Genomic DNA, 21,559 nt, shown 5'->3' on the forward strand with positions numbered 1-21,559 from the left:
TAGAACATGGCCACATAACCCAAAAAACCCATAAAAATATGGATGCCGGCCATGAAAGCCTCTGCTTTCACAACTTGGAAACAGCCTTGGAAGATCACAGCAAGGCGATCGCAAAGATCACAGGGGGTTGGATGGGATCCCCAAGGATCATCCAGTCCAACCCCGCTCTGACATTGCAGAACTCACATCAAAGCATCCCCAAAAGATGGCCATCCATCCTCTGTTTTAAAAACCTCCAAAGATGGAATTGCATGCTCTCCATTGCATTCATCTTCCACTTGCTATCAGGAGTTTTCCTAACGTTTCGGTGGAATTCTTTTCCTGTAGTTTGAATCCTTTGCTCCATGTCCTGGAAGTCTCTGGAGCAACAGAAAACAAGCTTGCTCCATGCGCATTATTTAGACTTTTTGAGAATACAAAATTTAAGGCAAAGTGTTCCTATGTTTCTATTTGGCTTTTAGACCAACTCCAAACAAATTCTTTGTTGCTTAAGATTTGATGGAGGAAAGGATTTTGTGGGAGGGGGGGGTTTAATTGATTTTTCTTTCCATTTCAACCACATAACTAATATAAACATACATACAACATAATAAACATGTGCCACATTAACATTAACAACGTATATTTCAGACATTAGACTTACATTGCGTTCCAAAAGACATATACACAAATACAGGACTTCCTTCTACCCAGAATTTTCTTTCTTTCTTTCTTTCTCTCTAGATTTCATTGTTTTTTAGTACCTTTGTTCTGCAAACTTTGCATTAACTTTGTTTATCCTGTCGCTTGTAATTAGTTTAATTACTATTCTTCACTAACCGTCTTTATATTACTATTCGTTATATCGTTTACTTCATATATTCGTCCCATTATCTTACTTTATTATACTTCTTGCTTCCTACTTATTAATACGTCTTGTGTGTGTATTGTATGTGTGTGTGTGGTGTGTGTATATTGTTACGCAATATATTTTGTGGATTTGGGATGTATTGTACATTTATTTATTCATTGATGTCACTTCAATGCCTCCTTTCTTGCCCAAAAAAGGGACCCAAGGCATCTCACAAGATAAAAAATATGTTAAAACGTCCACCATGGGCTCTCGTTATAAATAATGGCATGAACATTGAAGAAAAGCACCTTAAGGGATTTGTTCTGAAATATACTCAGAAGCAGTGTCTGGGTCTGGTTTGGTGGGTTTTTGCCCCCCGAAACCTTACAAGACCCCAGGAAAAAGCAGCAGGGCCTCCCTCCCTCTCTCTCTCTATTCTTGCCACCTTGTTCTGCAAGATGAAAGAGAAGTGGACTTTGTTTTAGGGCTTGTAAATTCCAAGCCAATTGGTTTGTGTCTTCTGAATGTGAAAGGAGAGGTGGTCTCTTGTAGGGTCTGGCTTCTTCCTTTGTGCGGCGTGTGCTCCTCCGTCTTGACACCTCCGAGGGGGTGTTTTTAGGAGCCACTTTAAAGGCCTCTTTTTTGTCCTCCCAGTTTGTTTTTAAGGAGGTTCACACGCTCAAAAACAACTGGGAGATTCAGAGGACTGCTGTTTAAGGCCCCGAAAAGGAAACCAGGGAGACCATCCAGGAACAAATAAGGCTTGCCTGTTTAATGTGAAAAAGGAAGAAGAAGAGGTATTATTTATCCTCAAATAATGTGAAATTGACGCGGTCAATGGCTCCGTCCTATAGAAATCTGAGATGTGTGCTTTGGTTGTGGCACCAGAGAGCTTATCATATCATATCATAGATATAATAATGATAAAATAAAATAATGTGTTGTGTGTGAGTGGTGTTATAATTTTTTATACAAGTATATTATATGCTTATATAAAATGTATATCATATGCATATTGTATATATATATATAATATATAATAAATGTGTGTGTGTGTGTTATATATATATATATATATATAAATGTTTATGGCTCGTGCTATGGAAATTTGTATTTGGTTGTGGCACCAAAGAGTGTATAATATAATAAATATAATACATAAAATGTAATATATATATATATATTATATATATATAAACATTTATTGTTATATTTTCTTGTGTGTGTATATATATATATATTTAATAATTATAATAAAATTTTATATATATATATATATTACATTTTCTTATATATTTTTCTTATATATATATATGTATAAAATAATTATATATATATATATATATATATATTGCATTTATTGTCATATTTCTCTGTGTGTGTGTTATATATATATATAAAATAATATAATTAAGATTATATATATATATATATATTGCATGTTATGTATATATTTTCTTGTGTGTATATATCTGTTAGTTATATAAATAAAATTTATAATAAAATTATAAATTATAGATTATTATATATATATATAATAATATCTCTATATATACTATAAAATAAATTATTATATAACCATTATTATATAAATATATATATTATTGTTTATCTTATGGTTTATTAATATGTCTAGCTGTGTGTGTCTATATATCTACTATATATGCATATGATAATGTCTATACGTCTTCATCTATACGTGTCTCCACAGAGATCTCTGTGAGAGAGAAGGCCCAATGCGCCTCAGAAGAAAACTACATCCCCCAGCATGCCCCGCCCCTGGCTGGGTGCCCGTGCGGGCGTCCGCGCGGCGGCGTCCACAGCGGCGGCGCGTGCGCAGTGGCCGCTCCGGGCCGGCGGCGTCGGCGGGGCGCATGCGCGGGGCGCGTTTTGCGGAGGGGCGGGGCGGAGGCGATGAGCGTGCTGCTCCCCAACATGGCGGACTTTGACACCATTTACGAGCTGGAAGAGGAAGACGAGGAGGAAGAGGAAGAGGAAAAGGAAGCGGAAGTGGCGGTGAGGAGGAGCGGCCAGGAGGAGGAGGAGGAGCCGGAGCCGCCCTGGAGGCCCCCGGAGGCGCCGGAACCCGTGGCTGTCAGGGGCGCCGGGCAGATCACTGTGTAAGGAAGGGGAAAGGACTGGGGATGGGTGTCAGGAGTGCCTCTGAGCGAGTGCAGAGTGCCTCCGAGGCTGGCGCCTCGCTCTCCTTTCCCCTCTCTTCATGGAAAGGGGGAAAGATAGGGTTTAGAAAGGTCTTTATTTGGGGCTTTTTTGCATCCTTCATACGCCTTAAAAAAAGGAAAGTACACACTATATATGTAGATATGTGTGTGTATAGACATATATATATATATATATGTCTAAATGTATATACACATGTTCAAATACATAAACACAAACCTATACAAGTATACGTACACACAATCACTATACATAAAGCATAATATATACATGCACATATATATGCACACATATGCCAATGTACATACGCACACATATTGAAGTATATATACGCACATATATAAATACATATATACAAATATATATATATACACACACACACATATGCAAATGTACAAACATATGCAGACACATGTATACACACATATATGCACACACACGCATATATACATACACATACAAATATATATATACACACATACAAATGTACATACATATATGCAGACACATTTAAACATACACACACACACAAAGATATATGCACACACATATGCAAATGTACACAACTATAAATACATATATACAAATATATATACATATACACAGATATGCAAATGTACAAACATATGCAGACACATGTATACACACACATATACAAAGATATATATGCACACAGATATGCAAATGTACATGCATGCACACAGAAACACATGGCATACATACAGTGGGCCCTTCTTATCCACAGCTTGAAAATAGTCCAAGGAAATATGCATCCCAAATAGCAAAGCTTAGCTTTGCCCTTCTGTATGAAAAGGGCGCCATTTTACTCTGCCATTGTCTTCAATGGGTCTTGAGCCTCCGGGGCCCTTGGACCCAAACCCCAGCGGAAACCCACTGCTAAACCTTTTCAGGATCAGGGTGCTTTTATCTCAGGTCTTTGCCGTGTGAATCCTATGAAATGTTATTCCTTCTCGTTCATTCTAGCGTTTCAGGCTCCAAAAGGAAGTAGTTCTCCATTCACTAAACCATGCATGAGCTTGTGAAACTTCCTGCCGTAGGATGTGGCTCATGGCCGCTAGCTGAGATTGGAGGGCTAAAGAGGAACGGAGAATGGGAGACAGCGAGGAGGTGCCTTATCACACATTCAGAAAACACACACGGAAAAGGGAAAGGAAGGCTAACACAAAATAACTAAAACACAGTAAGGCTCTGACACACACACAAACACACACCGGTCCTCTTCACTGTAATGGAAATAAAAGAAAACATAAAGGAACACGTTATTCTGCCCTCACCAGTCCAGCTCAATAGCCCTACTCAAATGACTAATAATCACATCATTAGGTTTCTTATTGCTCCAAAAGTCCATAAGCCACTTTGCATTGGCATCTTCTCTGGAGATGCCAAAGCCACAGATGCAGGAGAAACATCGGGAACAAACTCTTCCAGGACATGGCCACTTAGCCCAAAAAAAACCACAAAAAGCAATAGTCCATAAACAGTTTCCAGTCTTTCAATAATAATAATAATAATAATCTTCATTTGGCTTATCTTTTAGAAACTATGGCCCTATACAGACAGGACAAAATAAAACTGCTTCAGGTCACTTTGGAGGCATGGTGTTTCAATGATGCATGCTTCCTAAGAGTCTGCAAGCTGAACCAAAGCTGCACTCCTGTCCTTAGGACTGGAGCATGGCTTTGATGCGGCTTCTGGACTCTTAGGACACATGTATCATTTAAACAGCACACCTCCAAAGTGACTCGAAGCAGCTTTATTTTGGCCTGTCTGCATCAGGCCTATGTTAATTTGGCAATTTGGGCTAACTCAGCAATTTTAACCATCTATTCTTCTGTCTCTTCTTGATTTAGCTATCGAGGATGTAGGGCAAGGATGGGCAAAGAGAGACTGTGTCTTACTTATAGTGGCCCCATGAATTGATCAAGGGCTGCTTGGTGATGATATTTGGGGAAGGTGTTGCAAAGTTCAGCTGGCATTGCTGTGTGATCCCATCCTGCGAAGGACCCATTGCGGACTGCGCTAGATGGTTGGCTACTTGGAGAAAGCTTAGCAGGTCACTGGGTTGAGAAGAGAATGAATAGTTTAAGTGAGAAGAAAGCACCTAAACCCTTAACTTAACAGCCTCCTTCTTGCACAGAGTAGTGTTCATCAGGCTGGAGGCTGGAGGAAACTGAGAGCGGCTCCTTACCCTTAGAGAAAAATCAATTACCCCTTCAGAGTATAATAGAGGGATGCACAACGTTTCTGGCTTTTCCAATCTCTGCTCAAAGGAACTGCTTCGCTTTAAACTGTTTAACCTCTATACATTTTGGAACTGATGTTGAAAATAGCTGTTTGTTCTAAACCTCAAATGCAAAAAATAAGAGGCAAAAGCTGGATGTTTTATGTAGGACGGGTGGAAATGCTTTTTCTTCTTTGTTTTTAAGGTTTGGCTTGAGCAACAAGTTTGACACCGAATTTCCTTCTGTCCTGACAGGGAAGGTAAGTTGGGGTTTGCACCTGCTTTAAATGGAAAAGATGGCTTTTCTTTCAAATGGTGGAGAGTGACCCCAAATACCTGTATTCTTTGGACGCTGCAGAGGAGCAGTCCATAGTCATGAATGTGGGTTGTTTCTCTCAGCATCCAGGAATGACTGTTCACTGTGAGTACCAATACCTCATTTTGAGATGCTCTCTTTGACTTTCACAGGGTTTTCTTTGGTTCCATAATCACTATGTCTTCTTTCTGCTGAGCTGGATAGCACATAAAATGTTAATTCCTTACATTGCAGCATTTTTGCTATCAGAAATGTGGCTGCCAGCTAAGGTTCCCCCCTAATAAAATGAATTTTAACTGGTTTAAAATAAGCTTTGCAGCTGGCAGCTGACATACTCTGCTACTTCTGCTAATATTGATCTTGGGCTCAGGCTCAGTTTAGCTACCATCCCAGTTTCTGACCACTGCTGTCGTATAAGGTGTTGTACCTGGCAGCATCTGTAACATATGTGTTTGGATCAGACTGAATTAGTGTGGCGACTAACCTGGGATGTGCTCTGCTAGAATTAAGCCCACGATTCAGTAATCCCCAAAGAGCCTTCTGGCTTATAGGAGCGTGTCATGAAAGCAGTTAAAGTGTGCTTGATGGGGGCAGTGGTTCATGCCTCTGGGAGGAAGGCCCTCTGCAACATTAAACACTCTCTGTCTAGCTATGTAAGGCCAGTGACATCGTCCCAAAGCAGGGAATACGGACTCTCCGCAATTCTCCATTGCGCAGCCCATGATCATTTCCTTAAGCATCACATTCTCCCAGAAAACACAGTCATGTCCCTGAACCCTCACTGGATAAACAAGGCAGGATGCCAAGAACAAATATTGAGGTTACCCAGAAGTTACAAGGAAGGTACCTTCCCATGTTTACACATAGGATCACAGAGAAAAGAGACTGTTTTTGAACTCCCAGAACCTGTATTTCAAGACTGCTAGGAGATGAGGGAAAAGTCAAAGTCTGGAGAGACATCTTTGAGGGCAGGATTGAAAACCCTGGGCATTTGTAGGTCCTGGTGTTTGTAGCGGTTTTAAGAAGGATCACAAGATGGACAGGCATCTGAATGGAAAGCCTGGCAAAAAGATGAATTTACCGAAGCCGTGTTTGTACACCCTGTTGCAAATTTATGTATTTTAATTTATAGTTGGAACCCATGTCAGGAGAAAGGCGGCATATAAATAAGCCCAGGCCAGCATCAAAGGAGGGTCCTACAGCCTATTCAAAGATGAATGAATGTTGGAGTACCATTGAAATCTATCAAACCCACCTCTGAATAAATCTGATTAGGGTCGCTATAAGTTGGGAATGACTTGAAGGCACACAACAACCACTAAGATTGTGACTTAAATTGCAATAAAGCGTCTATGTCTAGACTCGGAGTTTGAAAGGGCTGGGAGCTATTTATTTCTCTGTAATTGTGGTTATATCTTTGGCTGTAAGTACAGAGAGTAGGGAATAAGTTTGTCAATGTTTTGAACCATCTTCTCTAATGGAAAATGGTTTGTGGCTTGATTAGATTTTGCGTTTCCGTTTGGTTAGACAAAGAGATAGAGATGGAGACTGATTAGGATATGTTTCGGGGGAAACTGTAAGGTCCTTAGAATAAGGAACAGGAGGAAAACCAAAACTGACAACAATCACCCATATTATCTCCCCGCCATATACAAGGCTTTAAGGTCATTATTTTTCCTCAATACCTGTCACTTTTCCATTGGTTTAATTCATTGAACAGGTAAAACCTCTGTTTCCAGACTGCAAACACATTGCCTGGAGGTGCATGTTGGGGCAAGCTTTCCTCTGGATTCCACGTTCAGCTTGCAACCCGCAGCCTTTAAATCTGACCGCCTTCTTTCCTGTCACCTGGAGCGATGGGGGATTTTTGAGGAGGAAGGTCCAGCTTCCTATCCCCCTCTAGCATAAAACACAATGAGGGCTTCTGTGGGGGAAATGGGGCTGGGAGGCAGGGCAGGGGAAGCCATAAAACCTACCCTTGGTATTGTGATGCCGCCCAAGGTGTGATTGATAGGGCCCTGAGCATGACGGCCAAAGGAGGAGGCAGAGCAGGCCTGCTGGCCTTTGCTTGTTCGCTTCCCCTCCGGCATCCTGTTGTAAAATATTACGATCCTTCCCTCCGCCCTTAGTGCCTTTTATGGTGCGCTGGGCCTGAAAGGGACTGGGCTTTTAGGGTGTCGTCTGGCTGTGTTTGAGTGCCCCCCCTTTCTCTTTCAAACCAGACAAATTCCAAAGTTCTTAAAACTCTGTTGTACTGAGGACTGCTATTATCTCTTTGCTTGTTGTTTGTGGACTGCCAACATTTCCTCACTATTTTGAGGGAGGGCAGAAGGGGATGCATGAAAGGTTTCCAAAATAAAAGAGGGCCCCTTGCATCCCAACTCCACTGTCTTATTCCTTGTGCAGCTTTGCCGGCCCATTGGAAGATAGTATAGGGGTCCAGATGCTTCCTGTTGCTATTTTTAGGTATAGAGTGGATGTGTGTAAATATCTCATCTCTCTTGTCTTGCATTTTGAGAAACAGGAGGACCCTTAAGGGAGTCATCAGATCTGACAGTGACTAGATTTGTGCATGCAGCAAAAAGAAGTGCAGTTGGCCCTCCACATTTGCAGCTTTGACCTTTGAGGATTTGATTAATGTGTTCTCTTTAGGAATCTGTAGGCCTTCCAGTGCAACTCTGCCAAATAGATATGCGGGAGAACCTAGAAGCTCTTAAAGAAAGCACTTCTCTGGGCATTTGTAGGTCCTCCAGCATGATTCTGTGATTAACTTCTGGCAGATGTTGATCATAGAGTTGCACTGGAGGACTTAAAGATTCCACGAAGGTGCTACAAGATCCCTACGTACTGATTCTACAGACTAACACAACTATATCTTGGAGTTCAGTCTTAGCAATTACATTTGGCCATACCAAGCTTGGTGAGAGAGGTTTTAAAGAGTTTTTTTGAAACTCAGGATCATTGTAAATGTTATTTGAATATTTTATTTTCCTCTGCATCATATAAACCTTCCCCAGCAGTTAATTGTCTCTATCCCTCTCCTGTTCAGGTTGCCCCAGAAGAATTCAAGACCAGCATCAGTCGGGTGAATGCGTGTTTAAAGAAGAATCTCCCCATCAACGTAAAATGGCTGCTCTGTGGCTGTTTGTGCTGCTGTTGCACCTTGGGCTGCAGTCTGTGGCCAGCTGTCTGTCTTACCAAAAAAGTAAGTACATGGGTCAGCAGCCTGCAGCTTCTCATCTCCTTGATTTCCGAATTGCTCTGGAGAAGATTAGCTGCCCAAACAAAGGCAGATTTTTAAAGATGCAGTTTGTTTGCCTCTTTGCTTTTTTGGTTTAATTTATACCTTGCCTTTCCCTCAATATTTTGGATAGGTAAATGGATCCTTATTCTGACATAATTCTGGCTTTATTTCTTAGACGAGAAGATCAATTCAGAAGTTATTAGAATGGGAAAATAACAGATTATATCATAAGGTAAGGCGCTCCTTCAGCTACAGTGGACATTTTATTTCCCTTTCAGCTTTTCAGGGAATACAGTTTGTCCAAACAAGTCCTAAAGACTGATTAAAGACCCATCACTAGATTACTCTAGTGTAACCTGCAAGATCCTGTTAGGATTCTCAAAGTGTGTAATCTGTGCTTGTGTAGCATGGAGCTCTGTGCATCAGTAAAAACCTCTGTCTGAAAAACAAGCATTTATTCCCTGTTTTTGAGGCAAATGCCTTAATTTTAAGAGGTTGAATTTGATGGCTTTTGAGTATTTACAGATAGCTATGTCAGGAGTGTAAGTCACCCTAGATGATGGAAGAAGAGATACACCTGGTGTGAATGTCATGAGCCCAACTCTTGTCTATACAATATAGCTGTTAGTTTCCAATTAGTCATTTCCATTGGGGCCCTCCTTGCTCTCCTACAGTGGAGAATAAATTCTGTATGTACTGAACACTTGTAAGATGCTCAAGTGACATTGTTCAGCTTAGTGTGCCATAGAGCTACAGCTCACATTTTCCAGAAACAACATGAACATTGGCAGAAAGGTATGGTACTCCAGTGCCATACTGGGACAGGCTCCGCTGGAGCATGATGTTCAGAATTCAGACTCACTCAGAGCACCTTTATCATCTTTAATCTCTCAGTAAGGATTGTAGCCAGCCTTTTATCTATAGAGAGGAGAACAACCATTAATTCTTTAAATGGAGACCCTAGTATCTCCAGTGGGTCTATACTCTCCATGTCTTTCTGCCTGCAGAGACAACATCTGACCTGATCTGACTTTTCTCCTCCTCATTTCTGCCCCATCTCCTAAATTTTGTACCATCTAGTCTGATGAAGTCCTCAGGAAAATTCAAAAGCTCATCCCATTTGTGACTTTTTAGTGAAGCATTTTCTTTCTGCTTTCATTTTTTAAGAAATATAATCTTAGCTACTTCACAGAGGCCTATGAACTCCCAAAATTGAAGCCTTTTAAATTCTGTTATGCCATATACTTTAATAGCTGTATTGTGCATATCATGTCTGTGCTAAGATAATGCCAAACATTATATTACTTCTTGTTTTAAGCTTGGCTTGCACTGGAAGCTGAGTAGAAGGAAATGTGAAACCAGCAATATGATGGAGTATGTAAGTAGTTTTCATTTTTTTCATTTGTAAGTCACTAGAGTAATGTAGATTTAAGTAAATATGGTTATCACAGGCCCTGAGCAAAGTATACTTGATTTTTTGTTGTTGTTTTTAAAATGTGTGCATCTCAGCTATAGCTCTTAGGCAAGGTACTAGTCCTCATGGCTGGGGATATGAATGTGTCGTAACCATTTCATTTACCTTGTCTGTATCCTTTGAGTTTCACAGGATTATGTTTATGAATTTTTGAGGCAGAGAGTGCTGCAATGTTATTGGAAATCTCAGGAGATGAGCTGAATCTTCTGATGGCTGTTTTAGTTATTAGGCAACTATGGTCAGATCTTTGACTCCAACTGCAGTAGCTTTCCATGTTCAATGATGTGCCCCCTCTTTGTAGTATGGTTTGTGGGAAGGGGTTAATTTTTTGAGGACAGGTTTTGTGGTTTCAGGTTGGCCTGACTCAAAGCCAAGCTGCATGTTACAATTGGTGACTTATTTGCTCGCTGGTGACTTGCATCTGCAGTGATACAACATGGAAGAGAGGCAACTGTGCTCTGGTTGCAGCAATGTCTGTCAACAAGGGAGATTCATTTTAAGCTCCCCTTTGTTATGGACATTGCTGCTTCAGTGTGTGGCAAAAGCCCTTTCCTCCCACTTTGTACTCCTTATACAAGTAGAGCTGTTAAATGGGCAAAGAAACTGTTGATCCCAAATACAGAACCTGCCCTGGGCTGTTGCTGCCATCTAGAGGGAAAACCAACAACTGGAAGCCAGCACTGGGTGCGTGGTTGTCTTCATGTTGCATGCCTTACGGGCGATGAAACTCACTGGCTGACCATGGGCAAGTCACATGCTCTCAGCCTCAAAGGAAGGCAATAGCAAATCTCTTCTGAACAAGTTTGCCAAGAAACCTTAGGGTCACCGTAAGTCAGAAACAATACTCTATAGCAGCAGATATTCCTTGGTGGCCTCCCATCAAAGTGTTAACCAGGCCTGACTCTGCTTAACTGCCAAGATCAAATGGGATCTGCTGCCTTCAGAGTCTTTAGGCCTGGAAGCCAGCTATATTGCCCACTTAAAAAGATGGAAACTGTCTAATTGAGGTACTGCAGGATCTTTTCTGGGGTTGGGAGAGAGAGCAAGTCGCACCTGTGAGCCTCCGTATTTGAGCTGTATCAACCCATGCGGCCAAAAGGCCTTGAGAAACAGCCACGTTTTCACTCAGTGCCTAAATAAAATTAGTATTGGTTTCTCACTGTCTTTAGGTAGATCTGGGAAAGATCTGTGTCTGAAACCACTTTGGTTGTTGCCAGTCAGTGCTCATAAGACTCAACTATATGGGCCCAGGGTCTGATTTGGCATAAGACCGCTCCATGCGCTCCTTTCCACGCATGCTCAGTCCCCATCCATCCCTTGTCTGATGCTCTGTACACTGGGAACCGAATGTATTGGTTAACGTCTCTTATGTTTCCCCCCTCTTCTATAGGTAATTCTAATAGAATTCTTACCAAAATACCCCATATTTCGACCTGACTGAGGAGTGCGCAGTGTTGCCTTCCGTGTTACCTGTCATTTCCTACCCGTAGTGCCTTGTAGGGGATGTTGGAGAGAAAGAAGATGCTCTACTTTGCTCTGATTTTTTTTTAAAAAAGGAAATCAAAAGTGTTCTTTGGTAGAGTATTATTATTTTTGGCTTTGTTACTTTCTTTTGTTTTAAGAAGAAGCTCATTTGCACATCTTTTTTTAAATGTTGAAACGACGAGGCTTGTGTATGCGTTCTTGAATTTATGTTTGTTTTTAAAGCAGTAACTGAAAAACAAAAGTTACCACTGTGGATATCATATCGATGCTACCTGTAGCCTTGTTCTCTAAGCATGCTGCCTTATTAATTTCCAAACTGAGTGTCTGTTTTCCAAACTCAAACAGTATGTTATAGTCTGCATCAACTACAACCTTCACACTCTTTTCCACGATCAAGGTCTGCTTACAGTAACAAGTATAAATGGTTTGATAGCCTGCTTGCATACGAGTTGCAGTGAACAGTCCTGGTTTTGTCCTGCACTTGCAAAGTTGCTCATCTTAGATTTGGGGTGGATGGGAGGGAGGGATGGGTTAGTTGCTTTAACACCACGGTTTTGTAAATATTGCCTCGTTGTATAATATGAAATGTGGTATTACTACGCCAAGGTTTACAAATATGTAATATAACTCTAATTGTTTTGCCACTTTTCTACGTTAAGATTTATTACGGATGATACCTGTAAGCATCCTTCTGACTGTACAGACCCATTCATGTGCCACATGTTGAAGCCATAATGGGTTGGTACATATTATTGATTGTTGGGCTCAGGTGCACTTTGTTTAATGAATGCAAAAATGCATCACATGTCTCTGTTTCCAAAGGTGTTCATCACAAGACATGAAGGTTTAACGTATTGAACATGTATGGAATCCAAAGAACCGCCATTTCAAACAGAGGGTTGGACTCTTGGCTTGTGTTTGATTCTCGGCCGTCCTCCAAGACAAACAGGTTTAGTGTGTGATCTGACGTTGCAGAAGGTATTGAGGGACTGCCATTCATGGAAGAAGGGAACAACCCTGTGTCTGGCTGAAGGGGTTCTTTGGTTTTCTGCTGTAATCTTTACATACCAAGTATATTATTTTAGGAGCAAGCTAACTTAGGTCCAAAACACACTGCAGAAATGAGCCAGGGCAGTTAAAGCGGTCTCAAACTGGATGATTTCTGCAGTGTGTTTTGGAGCTTAATCCATAGGTGTGGGTCTTTTGGTATTTTATGAGGTTTGTCAGTTGAATCAAGAGCCAGGGCTCCTGTACCTTTAATAACTGTGTAGAAGAGGGGATTTCTTCAGGTGTTACTTGTCATGCAGACAGCACCTGCTGAAATCCCTTTTTCTACACAACTCTTAAAGGTACAGGAGCCCTGTTCCTTATTTCACCTGGCAACCATATATTGTGTTGAAATTAATGGTACTGAATGGAGAATTAGATAGCAGGATTAGACCTTGCAAAGCTAAAAAAAGGAAAAATACAGCGCAAAATGAAATGCGGCATTGTCTTGCTTTTCCATTTGAGGGTTATGTATTGCCAAATCCAGGATTGTATTATTTATTGCCTGCTGTCACAGACGTTTCTCAGGCGACAGTTCATTGCCTGCTCCCTTTGAATAACCCAGAATGCCCCAGCCCTGTCCCCCAAATCTGACTCTCCCCCCACCTTGCCTCCAAACTGAAGTGTCTTTTTCTATAGTGTCTCAACAGAGAGACGATCAAGCATGTTTTCGATGCTACGGTACTTGTAATAAATTTTGAGCCCAGGTTGTGTGTCTCTTTAGCCAAGTCTGTTTTGGTCAGTGATTATAATAGCATTTCAGTCCCATTTCAGGTGATTCTAATGCCGTGCCAAGTTGAAAATGTTAACTTTCCTCTTTTGGGCAGTATGTCTCAGTTTAAGGAAAATGTTCCCTAAAAGACTCAATTTTTCTTAATGGAGAAGTAAACCTCTTCTCCATTAGATTTACTTCCAATTATTTTTGTTTCTTCTTACTTTTAGACGCGGTTTAAATGTTTGCTGTTTTACATACTCACTTAATTCCAAACTTTGCTCTCTAAAGGGGCCATACTTGCAACGGAGAAGAATCAATGCTTCTCAAGACATTTCTCACGAAGGAGCCCTGGGCCAGTGTTGCTACTCATATAGCAGTGGCAAAGAGTATTTCGTCATTGACCCAAGTGTTGCATTTTTACGAACGTTTCCCTGCCCATCTTGTCTTAGGCAGGCAATGCTAGTGTAGAAAGTTCCCACTATAACAGTTTGAAGCTTGGTTACACAGTATAGCATCCTCACTGTTGTTGGCTGAAAGTCTTTCTCTGTGGCTAGTTATCTTAACATCTACGTTTCCATAAAATAGATCCTTTTTCTTAACCTAGGAATACATGATGCCTGTGCCCAGTTCTTGGTGATAGGCAAATCCAGCTCAAGGCCTTTTGCTCCGCTTCCGGAATGGTAGGTGCTCCATACATTGCACCATGTGCTCCCAAGTCCTTTGTGGCTTTGTAGATCATTCTGTCTGCACCCTTTGACTTCCTCCCCAATGATTCAAGTGGTTCGCTCCTTTCTTTCCAAGTCTTAAAGTGGTTCACCTCTGTGCCATTTGGCCAGCCTTCCCAAACACACCTTTCCTTTTCTGCACCACCTCAGTTGGCGGCCAAGTAACAGAGGAGAAAGTGCCTTGGATTGCTCCAATCCAAACAGAACGAGATACAGAAACAATCCAGTTTGAGACCGATTGAACTGCCCTGGCTCACTACTAGGGAATCCTGGGAAGTGTCATTTGTCGTGGCGCCACAGCTCTCTGGCAGAGAAGGCTAAATGTCTCGCAAAACTACCAATGCCAGAATTCCCTAGCATTGCGCCAGGACAGTTAAAGCAGTCTCAAACTGGATCATTGCTGCAATGTGTATTGGCTAGAAAACATGTCTTTATTGACACTTTGAACGTCTCAGAAGTTATTGAGATAGGATTTACCTTTGCAGATTCATACCCTGATTCATTTTCCCCTTCTGTACCCTTTAAAAAGTTTATTTCTGCAGTGTGGATGGGACCGCAGAGATGAGTACCTAAAGTGTTTCATTGGCAGAATGGGAAATGCAACCCACATTTGCTCTTGCTGGTAGGGTCCCATTGATCCCTGCAAGGTTTAGAGCCATTCTGGCCATTCTGCGTGGCAGAGGTCTAAAGGTGCAAGTGCATGCCATATAAACAATCATAAAAACAATCATGAAATGAGTTTGAGCACCAAGGAGTAAGCTGTGTGAACCTTTTCTCCTGTGAAATCCTACTCCTTCAGCATGCAGATTTGCAGTTCTGTTGGGAAAGTGGGCACAGAATGCCATAGCAGCTGGTATTCTCCCAAGCCAACATGGCATCAAATCCAGGCCCAATCTGGGCTCAAAAAGGCTGGACCCAGTTTTAAAATAGTCCCAGCACTTGCATTAAAGGTAGCTTGTGTTTTCTTTTCCCCACACCAAACTTCAGAATATACTTTTATTAAACTTACCCGACTCCCGTTAAACCCGGAAATCCCTTTTCTTGTGTGGGTTTAAATGTCAAAACTCTATATGCTTAACTGTGAATATTGCATTTCAGCATCCTGACATTTTGACCAATCCTATTAAACTGAAAGCACTAGCAGTGAGCAATAAGGATGTGTATGTGTATATATATATCAAAGCATTGTTAATGCTCAGTGTAAATAGTTAACATAAAAGATGTTCATGTTCTGCAACTATGTGCATTTTCTTATTGTTTATGGGTATATATATCTTTGTTTAAACTGTATGCATATTAACGAAGTCCTTAACACTTCTGTTCTGTTTACAAAATTATCATAGCCACTTTTTTAAATAGGACCTCATGCCTTGAAGTTTTTTGGAATAAAAGCCTAAATAACCCTTTGCGTCTTGTGACTTTATGCCTTGGACCTCTGACTCTTTCTCCGACGTCTGGATGAGCTGCTGGAGTTTTGTAGAAACAACCCACCATTTTGGGAAGCTTAAATGTTTCTCTCGGCTCATGCTTTCACGATGCGGTTGAGTTAGGCAGGTTATGCCTGGTCTGTGCAAGCTGAATTCATGCGTGGCAGCCATGTTCAGGTACGATAAGAGGACAGAAAAAGCCAACTTGAACGCTGAATGGAGACCTCAAGCGGCACTGGCCTAGTGGTTTTAACCAAATTTTAACCAGATTTTGTTGCAGTTGAAGCACATCTTGACATTTGAGTCTCTCTTATCTGGAATTCCAAAATCTGAAATAAAGTCATCCCTCTGCATTTGTGGCTTTGACTTGCGGATCTGGTTATTTGCAGTTAATATGACTTCTCTAGGAATCTCTAGGTCCTCCAGCGCAACTCTGCCAGAGGTTGACCATAGAGTTGTGATGGAGAACTCTAGAAGATCCTAGAGAAAACACTTCTCTGGGCATCTGTAGGTCCTCCAGCATGAGTCTGTGATCACTGTCTGGCAGATGTTGGCCATAGAGTTGCACTGGAGGACCTGAAGATTCCTAGGGAGGCATTCTCTTAGGTAAAAAGAATAGTGTTTATTCATTTGTGGGGTTTCCACATCCACGGGGGTCCTTTGCCCCTAACCCAGCAAATGTGGAGGGACCACTCTTCCAAAAGGCCACAACTTCTTTGATGAATGGCTCTGACAGTGACGCCTTTGCTTTCTGATGGTTCATTGTACACAAACTTTGCTTCAAGCACAAAATTACTAAAAGTATGGTATAAAATTGCCCCCAGGATCAGTGTTCAAGGTGTGTATGTATACATAAAATAAACGGTGTATGTATATGCAAATACAGGTATTCCAAAATCCAGAAGACTCAAGTGCTATCAAGCTGCATTAATTCTGCAGTAAAGAGATGCATCTCACGTTTCTGAAACTGGGCCTCTGCATTGCTGGCTGAGGCCATTCCGATCCCTGGATGCTGGGTGTTGCTGGACCACAACTCTGAGCATGCCTCAGCCATTGGGGATGCTGGGCCTGCAGTCAAGGAACATCTGGAACAGCTGTATGCAGCCCATCAATGCCTCTGAGGAAGTGGATTCTCCAGTCCACGAGAAATGCTCAAATGAATGGAAGGAAGGAACCGGGTGCCACCTTTTGAGGCCAACCATGAGCCACGAATCGCTCCTCCATCTTTAAGGCCTTCTGGGTGGCCTCAGGCAAGTCACACTCTCTCAGCCTCAGAGGAAGGCAGGCCATGGCAAAGCCCTTCTGGACAAACCTGGCCAAGAAAAACCCTGGAGAGACCTTGCACACTTTTGCCCCGACTCCAGAAAGGGACTAAGGCTTCCCTGCTCCATAAAAAAGGTTCCCACAAATGTGTCCGAAAGGCAGCCTGGAATAACAACTTTCCTCCCTCCCTCCCTTCCTTTCTCTCTCTTCCTTCCCTCCTCCTCCTCCTTTTCTTCCTTCCTCCTTCTTTTGCTCCTTCCTACCTTTCTCTCCCTTTCTCCCTCCTTTCCTTCCTTCGCAAATAAAGCAGAGGCACAAACACAGGAATCGTGCGACTAAGAGGAACAAGAGACTGGTCTCTACTAGAAAGAAGACAGAGGAGGTCTTTGGGGGGCTGGAGGAGGAAAAACGGGGGCCAAGTCCCTCTTTGCCTCACATCGGGGGGCCCAGCCTTCCCCCCCCCCCCCCCCATTTTGCCTTCCTTTTCCGCGCTTCCTCCCTCCCTCCTTCTTTCCTTCCTTCCTTCCTTCCTCCCTTCTTCCTTCTGCCGGGCGCTAGGACCCTGTGCCTCCTCCTCCTCCTCTGTCTCTGCGCAGAAGGGGCCTCTCTCTCTCTCTCTCTCTGCTCTTTCTCTCCGGTGAAGCAGACCCCCCCCAGACCCCAGCCTTCCTCCTCCATCCTCCTCCTCCATCCTCTTCCTCCTCTTTGCAAAAGGCAAGCAGCCAAGGAGCCCAAGGGAAGGAAGGCCAGGAGGAAGAGGAGGAGGAGGAAGAAGAAGATGGAGGCCAAGCCCTGAAAGCATCCCCCCGCCACCCCCAAAAGGCTCTCCAAGAAGGGCCTCCGCGGTCCGATCGCGCTGCAGCCTCAGCTGAGCCATGGCCGCGGAGCTGGAGGCGGTGCAGCTGGAGGCCCAGGAGGAGGAAGACGAAGAGGAGGAGGAGGAGGACGAGGAGCAGTGGCTCTACGGAGGTGAGCGGCCCAGAAAGGCCCCCCTGGCCCCAGGAAGGAAGGAGGAAGGGAGAGATGGAAGGATGAAGGCCTGGGAAGAAAGACACCCCCCCAATGCAGAGAAGATTCCCACCCCCAGAAAGGAGGAGGGAGGGAGGAAGAAAAGGAAGGAAGGATGAAGGCTTGGAGAGAAGGATGGAGAAGACCCCAAAGGACCATCACCCCCAGAAAGAAGAAGGAAGGAAGGATAGATAGAGTTTGATAGATAGCCCCCTCCTCTGCCTGCAAAAGGGGCCCCAGGAAGAAGGGAGGAAGGGAGGGGGAGAGAGAGAGAGAGAAAGATGGAAGGATGAAGGCCTGGGGGGAAAGACCCCTCCCCAGAATGCAGAGAAGATTCCCACTTTCCATGAAGGCCTGGAGAAAAGGATGGAGAAGACCCCAAAGGACCACAACCCCCAACTCCAGAGGAGATTCCCACCCCAGAAAGAAGAAGGGAGGAAGGAAGGATAGATAGATGGAAGGATGAAGGCCTGGGGAAAGGATGGAGAGGACCCCAAAGGACCACCCCCCCCCCAGTGTCCTTCTCCTCTCTTGTTGGGTTCTGGAGGGGTCCAGATGGAGCTGGGGGCTTGGAAAGACAGTCCTCCTTCTCTCTCCTTCCATCTTTCCTGCCTCCAAGGAAGGCAAGCAGGGCTTCTGCCTCCATCGCCTCCTCATTCCCAGGTCCTGGTTTCTTGTTGCCAAAAACTGCAATGGGAGAAAGCTCACCAGGTACTATGTATCCCCAAGTATCCCAGCCAATGCATCTGTCACTAGAACATGGGACTAAACAATCATATTTTACAACCTAACAACATGTGGCTACAGTAAAAGCCATCCCTTATCCATGCAAAACCCTAGCTGCAAAATGCCAAGGGCAACCACATTTCTCCATGAAAACCCAAAGCGTATTCTCCCGGCCTCAGAAAGACAAAGGGTGTGTGTGTGTGTGTATTCGACAATTTCCTCGATGACGAAAAACGTTGTTACAGTATTCTTGTGTGCCTCCAAGTTGTTTCCCACTTATGGTGACCCTAAGGAGAACCTACTTGTGGGGTTTTCTTAGCAAGCTTTCCTCGGAGGAGGTTTGCCATTGCTTTTCTCTGAGGCTGAGAGAGTGAGACTTATAGCCCAAAGGTCACCCAATGGGTTTCCATGGCTGAGCCAGGATTTGAACCCTTGTTCCCAGTGTCATAGTCCAAAGCTCAAACTGCTGTGCCACACCGGATCCTTCCACTTAACAGGACGTTATCATCTTTTCCAGGGTAGTATAGTGCAAAAGCAGCCTATGTGTTGCATTTATCTTTATATCTTGTCTGTTTTGGTGTATTCTGCCCTATAGGATATAATTGTTGTTGTTGTTGTTGTTGTTGTGTGCCTTCAAGGCATTTCCAACTCATGGCAAACCTATCCTGGGGTTTTCTTGGCAATCTTTGTTCAGAGGAGGTTTGCCATGGCCTTCATCCTGAGGCTGAGAGAGTGTGATTTGGCCGCCTGTTGGGTTAATATGGTGGAGCGGGAATTGAACCCTGGTCTCCAGTCTAACACTCAAACCATTATGCCATGCTGGCTTTTCTTATTCAGTTTATTTTATTTCTATCCCACCTTTCTCCCCAAAAGGGACCCAAGGCAGCTCACAATAGAAAACTAAACCATTACAACAGCAAGTCCACAGGATGTCATGTATTGCCACGATGAGCATCATTGTGCTTTGCGATCACTGGCAACATCTATGGAGATCTCTGCTGAAAGAGGTGTGATGATGCCACACTGCAAAACCAATGTGGACGATGCTGCTTTAATGGATATGGCTCCATCCTGCGATGCCCTGGGATTTGTAGTTTGCATGGCACCAGAGCTCTCTGACCAAGAAGGCTATATATCTCACAAAACTACCAACCCTAGCCTTCCAAAGCATTGAGCCATTGCAATTAAAGAAGTGCCAAACAGTTTATGGCCATCCTAAGGCAAACCTATCGCGGGGTTTTCTTGGCCAGAGATCCCTAGAGAGAACGTATTAATCGAATCCGCAAATAATCGAACCCATAAAAGCCGCAAAACGTGGGGCACGAACTGTAATTCATGCCTTTCCCCTTCTTTTTATTTCCAGATGACGACGGTAAGCCAGAAGACGGACCAATTTCCGGGTAAATCTCCTTATTTTTCATTCGGAGTCAAACACTTTTGGGAAGACAATGATAACCAAAATCCAACCAACTTGTTAACCAATAATCAGCTTTTTGTAATGTATGTTTTGTGTGCAACTTGGTTTCTGTGAACCGTTGCAGAGTGCATTGGATGGAGATAATCTACTTTCTGAGAATCCTTCTTTAAAACAGCAAGTTTCTAGCTCCAAAATTAAAGATGCTCCAATGTTTGGTTTTCCTGCCCCAAAAGCCAGAGAGCAAGGATGCGTAGGTTTGAAAGCGCCTTTCTTCCATATAGAGTTAACTGCTTTCTAACACTTGTTAAAACCAGGCAGAAACATGAAAGAAATGCAGAAAGCATTCATTAAATTGATTAAAACCTAAATGCAGAACAGACTTTTGAATCTGCGGAGCAAACTAAATTAACTAAATAAGAAATTAGAGTCAAGAAATGCAGAGTAAATTATGAAATGCTGGAAAGTATGTTGTACTCCAGAGGGTTAAATATCTTAAAGGCGCCAGATGCCACCCGTTTTTGGAAGTTAAGCAGGCTCAGCTCTGGTTAGCACTTGGATGGGAGGCTGCCAACAAATATAGCTGTAGGCTGTATTTCAGAAAACGTATTCAGAGTATTATTCCTTGCCTAAGGCTGCATCTGCATTGCAGAAATAATCCAGTTTGACGCCACTTTAACTGCCAGGGCTCAATGATACGGAATTTCGTGAGAAATTTAGCCTTCTCCGTCAGAGAGCTCTGGCGCCACAACAAACCACAATTCCTAGAAAACCATAGTGTTGAGCCATGGCAATTAAATTGGCGCCAATCTGGATTATTTCTGCAGTGCGGGTGCAGCCTATGAAAACCCTGTGAAATTCATGGGGTTGCCAAAAGTCTGAAGGCATATGTTTACACACATGTTGCATCCTTTGAGGAGCGATGTTCAGGAGCGGCTGTGTTAACCATCCAGCAAAATGCAACACAACCCACAAAACAGTGGCATGGAGTAAAGGGCTTTGCTAGTGTAGAACGCCAGAGTATTCCAATTGAGCAATGATAGATTCTGCAAAGGGACGATATTAGCCAAAGGTTTCCTCTGAATATATGATTCCCAAACTTTGGTCCTTCAGTTCCCAGAAGCCCCAGCCAGCTTGACCAACAGTCAGGAATTCTGTGAGCTGAAGTCCTAAACATCTGGAGGACCAAAGTTGGGGAAACGCTGCCTAAATCCTTCTTTTTGGGGCCTCACGGCAACATGGTTATCCTTGTCTTTGTGCCTTTCCCAGACACACTTTGCAAGACCTTCCCAAGGAGACCAGGATGATCCACTGCGAGGATCGAGAGCTGCTGCAGCAAGTGAGTCCAGGAAAGAAATGAATTCAAAGTAAGGTTGGGAGGCTGTTCTGTGCGCAGGTCAGAAATATCGATCTGCATTGTATGAAAGAGAGCCAGTGCAGAGAAAAGAGCCCTTATCAGA

At 43.1% G+C, this 21,559-nt stretch overlaps 2 protein-coding genes across 4 annotated transcripts; both read left to right on the forward strand.

Moving 5' to 3' along the window:
• Nucleotides 1-2,722: 2,722 nt before the first annotated feature.
• CHIC1 (cysteine rich hydrophobic domain 1) lies at nt 2,723-15,663 on the forward strand. 3 transcript variants are annotated; one of them, XR_006105042.1, is made up of 7 exons: nt 2,723-2,952; nt 5,461-5,515; nt 8,621-8,776; nt 8,991-9,047; nt 10,134-10,193; nt 11,680-11,865; nt 12,597-15,663. XR_006105042.1 is itself a non-coding variant. In XM_042479569.1 (6 exons), exons 1-6 carry the CDS (start codon nt 2,747-2,749, stop codon nt 11,728-11,730), a joined length of 585 nt encoding a protein of 194 aa, XP_042335503.1. In that variant the 5' UTR covers nt 2,723-2,746; the 3' UTR covers nt 11,731-15,663. The 3 variants fall into 3 exon arrangements, 2 of the variants coding, with proteins under 2 accessions (XP_042335503.1, XP_042335504.1); XM_042479569.1 differs by having other exon boundaries at nt 11,680-15,663; XM_042479570.1 differs by lacking the exons at nt 10,134-10,193; nt 11,680-11,865.
• Nucleotides 15,664-15,857: 194 nt separating this feature from the next.
• On the forward strand, nt 15,858-21,438 carry LOC121937158 (zinc finger translocation-associated protein-like). Its single transcript, XM_042480092.1, has 4 exons — nt 15,858-15,865; nt 17,548-17,920; nt 20,049-20,085; nt 21,369-21,438. The coding sequence occupies exons 1-4, from the start codon at nt 15,858-15,860 to the stop codon at nt 21,404-21,406; spliced, it is 456 nt and encodes a 151-aa protein (XP_042336026.1). The 3' UTR covers nt 21,407-21,438.
• The last annotated feature ends 121 nt before the right edge of the window (nt 21,439-21,559 follow it).

Source organism: Sceloporus undulatus, chromosome 7 (genome assembly GCF_019175285.1).
Source record: "Sceloporus undulatus isolate JIND9_A2432 ecotype Alabama chromosome 7, SceUnd_v1.1, whole genome shotgun sequence".
Classification (NCBI taxonomy): Eukaryota; Metazoa; Chordata; class Lepidosauria; order Squamata; family Phrynosomatidae; genus Sceloporus; species Sceloporus undulatus.